Source organism: Pleurodeles waltl, chromosome 3_2, assembly GCF_031143425.1.
Source record: "Pleurodeles waltl isolate 20211129_DDA chromosome 3_2, aPleWal1.hap1.20221129, whole genome shotgun sequence".
Lineage (NCBI taxonomy): Eukaryota > Metazoa > Chordata > Amphibia > Caudata > Salamandridae > Pleurodeles > Pleurodeles waltl.
Genome location: NC_090441.1, coordinates 111587288 through 111599316, shown reverse-complemented (window position 1 = coordinate 111599316; position 12029 = coordinate 111587288). Strand labels below are relative to the sequence as shown.

Below are 12029 nucleotides of genomic sequence, written 5' to 3'. Positions count from 1 at the left end.
AATAGCTGACTGCAGGCCATTTTTTAGATCCACTGGAATCTATCAAGTCTTTCATAATCAATCAGGATTACCAGGTGCCTCAAAGGATTCCCGTATAAAAATCATTGATTTCCACTGTGTTAATCCATTTGGTTCAACTGACCTAAACCAAGATGCCAACTCCCAGAATGGTAAACTAATGCCCAGGAAAAGAAACAGAGGGCTCTATTAGCAGTTTGGGGGAAAGGGCACTCCATCACAAATGTGAAGGATTTCTAGTCTGCACTTCAAACAAGCAGACCGGACACCCATCACTTTTGTGGCAAAGTACCCTGTCCCTCAAGCTGTAAATAAGGCACTTAGTACCTGATGATGAGTAAGGCCTGTCAGATGCCATAATTATAGCAGCCAATAAAATACAACACCAAGGTATTCAAAATTTATCGGTTCCAATAATTGGCGCATATTCAGAGTTTTGGAGGAATTACATGTGGACTTTGCTGTTTACCACACCAAAGTCTGCATTTTCAAGTAAATACCGGGTATTTTCCCCCTTATTAAATTCCAACAGGTTAGACTGGCTGAAAGTTAATGAAGGGTGCCATCTTTGACGCACCTGGTAATTACCGGGTTTGGCAAACACCATACAGTTTCTAATCAGGCCCTACGGTTCATCTGGTAACCCTCTGTTAGACCAGTCCTTGAACAGACCCACATCGGAGGACTCCATTATGACGCAATAATTTACCTAGACCACAAGCAGAAATTGTCACGGTTGGTTCTACATAACCTAACTTTACAGAGATAGGCGACCTGCCAATCTTTTGCAACTGAAGTGGACACAGGAGACCCAATTCCAGTTTCCAAAATGCCAGTGAATTTACAATAATTATTGAAATTAGATTTATCAAACCTCTGAGGTCGACAGTGCAGTTTGATAGGGTGAGCTGATGTTTCCAGCTTATCCTATTAGAAGTCCTTGATATAAAAGAAAGGCTGAAAATTATGGTTGTAGGGCCACGAAGCTTCTAAGTTTGGGTGATTAAATGTTAGCAAGATGACGTCAATAAAACAACATCTAAAAGGTCTTAGGTGTGGACATAAAAGGTCGTAGTCTTCTTTAGCTGTGCATTGTTGTTTGAATCATTTGAACAACTGTCCCAATAATGTAACTGAGAACAGAATAGTAAAAGGTAACTTGACACTTCCTTACCAATCCACTGATTTGTTAGAAGACGTCAATGGGGATTCTACATTGCTTTGGTAGTTAAGTCTACCATAACCGATGCTCTCACTCGCCTAAACAAAAATCTTCTTTTGGAATCATTTGAGCACAAGGTAGCTAGAAAATGTTATCTCAGGTTAGAATTAACCAAATTCTGAACCTCCTTTCCCAATCTCTGCTGCTCTTCTCTTCCTTCCTCTGCTATAATTGATTATTTAAAAGAATATTAGCACTGCAGTTACATTTAATTTTACTCCTCTCGTTTACTACAGAGGACTGGAAAAGGCCCTTCAGTGCTGTTTGGGTTATCTCTAGTGAAATATTATTTTCAAATAAGGCTTAAGTGAATTTGGAAAATGTTTCTAAGGTTCTGCAGTTTGTTATATGCTGTAATGCCCACATACGTTGATGACATGTGTGCCTAAAATCCACTTTAAACATAAAACATTTATATAAATAACTGCTTAGATTGCCCCTACTGTTGGATACTTATACAGCGCCAAGCTTTCCATCGGAGCAGCAGCGCTAGAACAAGCTGAACAGTGGGAATCAAAATGGGAATGTAAAAGTGTTTTTAATCCATTTAGAAGGGGATTCTTAATCCACAGAACTTTTACCTGTAATGACACCTTAAAATCTACTTGATTCCTGGGAGCCACGTAGGAAATGGTAGAGACACCAATGAAATGCAGAATAGCATTTTTTTGCGAGGACTTATAAATGCAGGTACATGATATTGCATACTCGTGACAGTAGTAAAGATCATACTGGCAAATGGAGAATTACCAGGAAAATCAGGAGGAAATATTTAATGTTCACTGCTACTGGAAATGCCACGGGGTATTTCGAGACTCGTGTACTTATCCAGCACTATACAAGGCCTATAATCGCACATATACTTGAAAGAATTTTAAAGCAAACTTTAACCACGTAAAGCATGGAATACTGAGACATCACTTACCGGGGCTAATTCTAATGCTCTTAACCCAAACGTGAGAAATGAAGCCAATTTCGGCACCTAGGCACACTCTTAAAAGAAGATCTTTTCAGGTTTGCTTTAACTTGAAATATTGGATACAGGTCCACACCCTGCTTGATTGGACTCAAACTTCCCCAGTAACCACATCGAACTAAACCTTGAGCCATCACCTTCAGTGCGTAAAAGTGTCAAAAGGGTTACACCAAGCACTTTACAATACAAATAATTCAATTACACATTGACTCTTATGGAGTTGCACCTCTAAGCGCTCCTGCAGCTGTAGCATTGAAAGACAGTATGCAGTCCTACCATTCAGTTGCCTGTAGACTATGTCCTCCAGAAGTGACAACCTCTTCAGCACCGCCTCCTGGACAGGACTGACGCCATGGCTTGTCAGGTTGGAGACCTCAGACCTAGGGTGAATCTCGTGGAAGGACTCCCCACTCTTCGGTGTGATGGGTCTGCACTTGGCCAAGAAGAGGACAAAGCCGGCCACGGCTATCAGGTTGAGCACCAGCAGAACCTTGACCCTTCTCAGAGAAGCCATCAAACTCCTGGTGTGGCTCCCTCAACTCCTTCCTGCAAATACCTCCTGAGCTGAGGCGCTTCTCGGACTCCCTTCCACTGTGGGAGTGGCCAGGTAAATACACATACCTGTGCTCAAGGGATTCCTTGGCGAAGATTAGTGTGAGCACACCAGTGACAGGTCTGATGGGGCCAAGGTCACACATTCAGTGGAAGAGAAGCATGGCACCTTTAAGACCGGGAACAGGAGGGTGCTTTGAAATACTCATCAGAAGTTCAGAAACTTACTCAAGTGCCAACCTCTAGATCACGCCTGGACCGAGATGAACTGAATAGGATCCTACTTGTTGTGAAACATTTTCCAAATGTTCGAAATATTCAGGAATCAGTGCTAAATGCCTCAGTTGAAGAACAACACCTACTGAGGCTGCACAGACAGAGGTTTGTTCTGTCACTGCTGGAATTAAAACAAACAGCTGCAGTCAGTGGGCTGACATGCCGGCGCATTCAGACAAGGAACCGTGGAGGCAAAGATGCTTTCCATCCACGAGTGTTATTCCGCCGAACCAGTCTTCGTAGGGTGTAAACACATTCCGGCAGACTCCACTCACAAGGCGGGGGCTCACAGCACGACCAGCTCAGTCATTCTTTTGCGGCAGGCGATGCACTCTCGCAGCCTATGTGTTTCCGGGAGTCCTCTTGTTTCAGGCAAGTGGGACAGATGTGCAGAGAGCTGCGCAGTCCTGGCAGAGCAGCGCTGGGATGAAGACCGAAAGATGTGGGCATTGTCCAGCTTCGGAATTCCTCGATATTAGGGGTGTAAACTCAGAGTCAACAGGGACAGGCTGCAGCCGAAGCGAGCATCCTGCTGCACAACCGAGCCGAGCGCTCCCAGGTCCGGCAGCAGTCACGACAAGTGCAGCTCCTGAAAGTGACTAGCGGAGGGAAACTGACAATGCGGCAAAGATGCGCTGTCGAGAGCTCAGCCAGCCGGCTCCCCGCATCAGCATCTCACTTGTGTCCGATCGGCTGCACCCACCCACCCACTCTTGCCTTCCGACTGAGGAGGTCAGTGTGAAACGGCGCCCCCCATGTCCCAAGGGTGGCAGGAGATCAGGTCAGGAGGGTGCCCTTGGTCTGACCCAGCGAGGGCATGGCTCTGACCCTCAACACATCCTCGCCGTCCCGCATTCCCATCTCTGCTCGGCGGTCATTTGTAAGCGGAGACATTCTCCGGTGTGCTGCCTGGATCCCTTTAGCATGGCTACACACGGGCTGCAAGGAAAATCTGGGCAGGATTATGGATCTGGGTGCTTAGAAGTGGCGGCTTTCTTTTTGATAATAAATAAATATTGTTTTTGTATAACGACTGGTGTTACAGCTTCTTAGCGCTGCAAATGGACGGTGCTTTCATTAGCAAACGCTATGGTGGTATTGTCCCTGAAAGGGTAAAGGGCTGAATTGATCAGTTCAAGATTCAAACATGTGGCCTCCAGGTTGGAGAACTCTTAACAGAGCAAGTGCATTAACCAATTAAGCTTTTGTTTATTTCACTTGGTGACAGTAGGTTGGAAGCATTGATGATAAATTGAATAAATCTTTCTTTGAAAACAGAAAAATAATTACAAGACGTGACCAATTAAAACGTTGTTTTTTAAAACAAACCCATGTGCGAGCTAAGACTGCGTGCTGTTTCTAAAAGCAAAACTGGCCTTTTATACACTGCTTGCCCCAAAACGAAATGGCTTTCACTGCGTGTAAAATAAGTTGTAGTGCTTTTAAATGGACGACAAATCCTTTTATCGTCTCTTCTCTGCAGAGTTAAGGCAGAGATGCACACATACACTCTCGACCGCAGGTGCTCAACCCACTGAACTATCGCACAGGTTCAACAGTCGAATATCTGATAAGCGAGGCTGAACTGTTCAAACAAACATCTGGTAGCACATTGAGGTTAAAGACATTTGAAACACAAGAAGCAGTGGTTTTTTCCAGGAACCACAGAGATGTTTGCCCACAAGTGAGGCTGAACTCCCACGGCATGGAATTAAGCTTTGCTTGTTCAAGGATGTGGCCTGTGTCTTGGGCGCTTGTATGGCTTCCCTTGTATCCTTCCAGACAATACTGGTATTAAATGTTATGTGTAATCGTTACTGGGGCCTTCGAGTTGTAATAGTTCTATGAGAGTGGATGTCTGCTTTCACAGGTTTGGCTGAAGACATCAGCTGGTTGCCCTCAGCCTATAGAACAGGTGCAGGATCGAGGCTGGGATTGTACAGAATTGTGCACACACATTCAAAGCTTTTTCGAAGACTTTGGCATCTGTGTGGTTCTCTAGGCAGTGTTTCTTAATCTTTTGACTTCTGTGGAACCCACTTAATCGTTACTAGAATCGGGGCCCCTCCACTGAATCATTATTGGAATCCGTGAACCCCCACTGAACCATCACTGGAAGCCGGAGAGATGTAGACGTTTTGAACCTCAAAACTATGCACAAAAATACAAAAATAAACGCTCATCAAACAAATACGCCAATGATGAAATATTGTATTTAATTTACAAACACATATTGAAAATTCCAAACTTTTAATGGGAAGGTTGGAGCCTTCCTAAATTCATCTGTAGCTACACATCCTCCATCCGCGGGTCTGTGAATCGCCCACAGTTGTAAAGTTATTATTAAATCATAGTTTGTGAATAATGAAAACGAGTAAACTTACACAAAAGTGTAATTTTACCTGTGTCTGTCAGGCCGTATATTCTGTTTGACACATTTGCAGTGCTCCCATGTATCAATGTGAGGTCACCAACTTAATATTTAGCCTCTAATTGCAAACCTCTTCACAATTAATTACTATTTCACACTTTTCAAATTCAATTATTTATGTACACGTTATTCATCTGTAAATATTGTGTTTTCCTAACCAATTACAGACTCCCTGAGTAGGCATGGTCGAACCCCAGGGGTCCCTGGACCATAGGTTAAGAACTACTGCTCTAGACCATGGTCGCTTAGACTGTGTCTGGGCTACTGCTGGAAGAAAAAAAACCAGTGGCTGCTTCGCAATACGTGGAAAGCCAAAGACTCAACAAAACACATCCATAACCTCAGTGAGGATAGTGTCAGAACTCACACACTCACTCAGCTACTTGTATATTCCATTCAGTGACCCGCTCTCTGGAGACCTCTGAACTGTAACTATACCCCACTCATGCCATGTTCTGCGAGCACTGAACGATTGCACTGATCTGTCTAGCTGGATCTATTCTGTGGGAATGAAAGATTGCACTTATTGCCTTTTGTGAGGGCCCAACCTTGCTCTGCTCCTGCCACGCTGTCCCTCTTTTGTGAAAATCCAAAGCTTGCACTGTGGTTGTCCGATTTATACCTGTACTGTGAGGGGGTCAGATTTGCTGCTGCTCTTCCGGCTGCATCTATGCTCTGCAGCCGTGGAGTTTGCATTGTTTCTGCCCAAGGCAGAGCTCTTCCCTGAAGAAGGCGTGCCTCCATTGCCATTACCCCATGTCATACAAATACACAACAGGCATGTTGAATGCACTTTCATGACATACTCAGCCCAGTTAGAAGATTTTGTGGAACCTAGGGCACAAACTAGTGAGTAAGAGACCATGGGGGTTATTCTAACTTTGGAGGAGGTGTTAATCCGTCCCAAAAGTGACGGTAAAGTGACGGATATACCACCAGCCGTATTACGAGTCCATTATATCCTATGGAACTCGTAATACGGCTGGTGGTATATCCGTCACTTTACCGTCACTTTTGGGACGGATTAACACCTCCTCCAAAGTTGTAATAACCCCTCATGTCTTAAATCCCAGCTTCCCAACTCATTTGACCCTGGTGAACTACTTTTCCTCACTGTGCTTCCCTTCCATAATCATTACATTTGGGAGCTCATTAAAAAAATCAGCTCATGATGTGCACTGCACAAAAGTTTGTCTTGTATAGGCGTTCATGAACTACAGTGTTGCTCTTCTATAAAACAGAGGCTTATATAGGAGAAACACAATAACTGTCTAGCCTCTTTAGTCGCTAATAAAGTTGTCAGGGTAGAAAAGGCGAGGTTAATAAATTCTCATAAAAGCCACTAAGCACACCAATGCAATCTAATGTGGTAAAGTGAAAGAATGCGAAATTCACTTTTGTTTTATTTAAAGGTTTGTACCTCACTATAAATAAAGTAGCAGCCAGCCACACTTGCAGCAGGGAAGGATGTGCAAGCTAGAGTAGGGGCTGATCTCCTCAGCCTCCAACAGGTTGGTTTTTCCAGAGAGGATGCAACACAGGTGGGGTTGAATTATTGGACCCAGCTGTCACCATCTCATTACCACTGTCCGGTTAGCGCTAGTAGTGAGCCAGGAGGTACTTGGACATTGAGCATGTGGCACACGGTCCCAAGACCTATGCACCCCTGCTATACACCCAGAGAGCTGTACGTGTGGTTTAGCAGCATGGCCATTACTGTTTCACACAGCAGGCTAGGAGTACAGATACTCACCCTGTGAAACATGCCACACTTGCTAACACCTTTGCCAACACCTTTGCCATTAGAGCAAGAGGGGATGAGGAAATATGCCTATCTGCCCTCACCTTCTGATGCTGCTGAATATGCCATGTTGCATATTGTTAGACCTGACACCCTTGGCATGGTATTCCCCCAGACATTTTGCTCTCAACCCCTATTTTTGCTAAACATGTTTTTGTTGGCATTCAGACTATGGGTACTTTACTCTTTCTGACCACTGGGAAAGTGCTTGTTGTCTCTCCCTCAAACATGCTAAAATTGGTCTACAGCTAAATGGCACATATAATTTAGTTATAAGTCCCTAGTAAATTATGTTATATGTACCTAGGGCCTCTAAAATAAATGCTACTATTGGACTGCAGCACTCATTATGCCACCCACTAGCACAGCACTGTGAAACATGTCACAGTCCTCTCACTGCAGCCTGTAGTGCTGTTTCAAATTGCCATCTCGACCTGGCAAAATAAACCTTTTGACAGGCCTAAACCTGCCTTTTTAATGCTTATAAATCACCCCTAAGGTTAGTCCTAAATGCTTGTATGGCAAGGTGCATGGTATTTATGAAGTAGGACATATGTACTTAACTTTTACATGTCCTGGCTGTGAAAAATGTCTAATGGCATTTAACACGGGTGTAAGGTTGTCTTTCCCATAGACTAACACCGGCCCACCTTATTACACTTACTAAGTGATAACTGCAGTTTGGGAACAGATAGAGAAATGCTTCTTCCCCTCTTTGAGCTGTAATTTAAAATCCTCTTTAGAGATTTAAAGTCAGATTTTAGGTTACTATTCTGAAAATGTCACTGTTAGAAAGTTGGCATTTTTCTGCCAAAACCAACTGTGCCAGTGTCACATGACTTTGAATGGCTTTCCTGAGGTGTCAAACCCAGTGGAAGAGGAGGGACTGACCAGAATTAGCATGAGAGTATGCCATGGAATTTCCCCCACTCAAGGCTTGCACTGAATATAAATGTGGCACCATCAGAACACTCATCAGAACACTCCTGGACTTGTGGAAAATTCAAAGAAAGTACTGCCCTGATGTCTGAAGAAGGAAGATTGGACCTGCTTGTCTTGAATGCAGGATTCCCAGAAGAGACTTTACGGTTCAGTTGGATGACCTCCTGTTTCATCTACAGCAACACAAGCTTCCAGAGGCCTCCCAGCAACTGCTCTGCTGACCAGTCCTAACTGTACTGGCCTGAGCCCTGCTTCTGGGCTCTGGTAGAGTCAGTCCTGATTCCAAGAGGTGCTCCCTTCAGGTCCTGAACCACTGGCTGGTATCAGAGTGAACTCATCCTTAACTCCAGGTAAACGCCCAGAAGTTTTGTGCTCTTTACAACCACGAAGAGACTCGCCGCTAGCAAAGATTGTCCGCAACACTCGCCAATGCGAATCTGCAGCAATGACTGCTCTACGCATCAGTCACAAGAGACAGCATCAATCCATGTCAACTTTCAATGTGATGCTTCAGCAATAACCAGCTCTTCACACCACAACAGTAACCATCTATGACACCCAACCTACTCCTTAAACCAATAATGATCTCCTCTCGTGTCCCCCACCAACATGAAGCTACACATGCAGCTCCGTGCGTAGACTAGGGAAGGTAAATTTTGTAGCACAATGAACTGGGTCCGTGTACCCAACCTGCTTTGCATCACCATTGGCCTGAACTTGTGACTTTACCAAGGTCCAGCCCAACCAGATACCTTCAAATGACTTCTGTGCTTGTCTGTGCTATTTTCACCTGAAACTTAAAAAAAATCACAACTCTGAGTGCTTTTCTGTCATTTTAGTGTCATTTTAATTAATACAGTTATTTGTGTTTTTTCCAAATTGGTTTAGAATTTTTCTTGTGTTGCATCTTCCCGTTATTATTGTTTGATGGCTGTATAAATACTTTAAACAGTGCCTTTAGGCTTTTGTGCCAAGCTATCAGAGAATTAAGCATAGGTTTATTTAGTCACTTTTGCGGTTCACCCTGACAAGAATTATATTCACTCCACTAATAACTTAATTTCGTACACACAGTATTTGACTGTGTTGGATTTGGCTTCTCAGCACAGTGACCCCAAACGTTTTGCCTTCAACCCTCCTATTTTTGCTGAATTTGTTTTTGTTGGCCTTAGGACTCTGCACTCTTTACCACTGCTAACCAGTGCTAAAATGCTTGTGTAATCTCCTGTAAAACATGGTAGAAATGGATTACCTCCAATTGTCACATTTAATTTACTTGTAAGTCCCTAGTAAGGAGACACTACATGTTTCCAGGGCGCTGTAAATTAAATGTTACTAGTGGGACTGCAGCACATATTGTACCGCCCACTTGAGTAGCCTTTTAAAGCTTGTCCCAGGCTTGCAATTGTAGCCTGTGTGTGTCGTATTAACTTGCCATTTTGACATGGCAAAGTAAACCTTTTGTCAGGTCTAAACTTTCCTTTTCAATACACGTTACCCCTAGGGTGGGCCCTAACAATCTAAATGACAGGGTGCAGTATATTTCAAAAGTTGGGTATGTACGCTTAGGTTGTATATTCCCTGGTAGTGAAAAACTCATAAATTTGTTTTTTCAGTTCTGCAAGACCTGACTCTCCCATAGGATAACATTGGGTTATCTTATTACATATAATAAGTGATAACTTTCATTTGGAGGCAGGTAGGAAAATCGAGTTTGGTCTATGAAGAATTGTAATTTAAAACCCTCTTTAATGGTAAAGTTGGATTTTAAGTAACATTTCTGAAACTGCTGCATGTATAAAGTTGGCAGTTACTTGTTGCAACTATTTGGTGCCTGCAGCCTGTATCCTAGGTCACATATCTAGGTGTAGCTGGCAGCTGCTCTGTGTGTATTGCTGACAGATGGTGAGACAAGGAGGGAATAGGCATTGGAAGGATGGGTCATCTCTGGCTAGATGGGTAGCTTTTATCTACCACACGTACACATCACAAAGGCTCTGCCACAGCACACTCACAAAAAGTTTCACACTAGTTGTTTTTGCCCGCAGACAAGCTGGGTCCAGGTTAGGGTTGGAGGGAAATTACAAACACTTCTTGGGGTGAAACCCTCTAAATACTTCTCTTAGTTCAAAGATGTCACCAAGGATAAATAGTGGACCCTCAGGCCCAACTCTTCAGAGCTCCTCTGGATCTGTGGAAGTCTCAGAAGGACTGCTGTGCTGCTCTGCTGCAAAAAGGACTGCTACTCTGCTGCCATGCTACTCTGCTGCTCTGCTGCCTGAGTGACAAGAACTGGACCTGCACCTTGAACCCAGGACCACCTTAGTGACCCCAAGGGCTAGTTTTCTGGACTAATGATGAAAACCCCAGGGACAGAAAAGGCTCCAACCACTGTGAACCCTGCATCTGGACTCTGTTTGCTGTGAGTCCTGCCCAAAAGTGGTGGCACCCCAGCCTGGACCCTTGGAAGTGAGACCAAAGGTGCTATGTCAGCTCAGCTGTGGTCTTTTGGGCAGAATCGGTATAGCGTGATGCATCTCCTCGCAGCTCTGCATCGGAACTGCTGCTGTGCATTACATCCCGACTCAGGATACTGCAGCTGTTCGGAATCAGCAATGCTTGATGCCTTCGAGATGCAGGACCTTGCATCGCAGCACCTCAAATCCTCAAAACCGCCGTTGTGTGTAGGACCTCACATCTCAGCCCCACAGCTCCCAAAATCACTGCTGAGCGATGCATCCCCTGGGACTCGCATCATGCATTATTGGAACTGGCACTCTGCAACACATCCTCAACGTGGGATCTCGAATGCTCTGCAACCAAGATTTAAGGATTTTTTGGTCCTTGTACCTGCGTGCACCCCATCGGGGCCGGCATGAATTTGGGACTTTTACCCTGTCCGGCATGACCAGATAACCACAATTGGTACCTTATTCTTTTAACCACTATTTTTACCAAAATTTTCAAAATTGCATATCTACGGTTCTACTAAGTGGATTTTAATAACTTTGGGGTCAATTATTTGTTAAATGTTACTCTGTCTAAATTGGAGAGGGTTTTTGTGTGTTGTGTTTTCACTCTATTACTGTTTGCGTCCTGCATCAATACTTTACACATTGCCTCTAGGTTAAGGCTGACTGCTTTTGTGCCAGTCTACCAGAGGGTTTAGAACCGTTCAATTTGGGGCATGCTTTTGTTTCATCCTGAAAAAAATTGTGATTGCTTCTTGAGAAGGGGATCACCCCTCTCAACCAGTAACCCAATTTCCTACAGACCTGAAAAAGATGTCTGACCTCTTAGGGGCAATATTTGAGTTCCGAATGAGTCAATAGAAAAGAGAAGAAGGGTCAGTTGCTCAACTGTTCTGTTTTTAATTTTGTGTTAGGGAGACACCAGTGAAAACCATTTTAGCTCTTCCACGTACAACTTTAATATAGGTCTGACTGTTTAACAAAAGGAGAACATAAATGCTGGTGCAAGGTTCATATCTTCACCTAAACTAGGGAACGCATGAAAAGGACACTGTACAACCAGGGAAGAGTAGCACTCGCAGATGCTTCCCAGTGCTAGGTGTGAAGCCACTAATGAAGCACACCTCATTCGATAGAGTCCATCATCCTATATGAGTACATGAATGTATGGTGATTCCCCAAGAGGTTTGGCTGTTTCTTCTAAGAGTTTTGTACTTCTTGCACATTTATGTTTGGTTATGGAAATTGTGCAACAGTCCCTTAATGCCACTCCCTCCCTCTTTAGTGTAATAGTTCCATGTGTTGTACCTGTCCTGTAAGTACAAGTGAATCATGTGATG

General features: G+C 43.9%; 1 protein-coding gene across 1 annotated transcript in view; it reads right to left on the bottom strand.

Annotated features, from left to right (window-relative positions):
• The window catches only part of GALNT17 (polypeptide N-acetylgalactosaminyltransferase 17), a 1750844-nt gene extending 1746857 nt beyond the window's left edge, over positions 1 to 3987 (bottom strand). Inside the window, exon 1 of the mRNA XM_069226928.1 lies at positions 2493 to 3987. Within this exon, the coding sequence (XP_069083029.1) occupies positions 2493 to 2730 (238 nt within the window). The 5' untranslated portion in view covers positions 2731 to 3987. The remainder of the gene's footprint in view (positions 1 to 2492) is intronic.
• Between the last annotated feature and the right edge of the window lie 8042 nt (positions 3988 to 12029).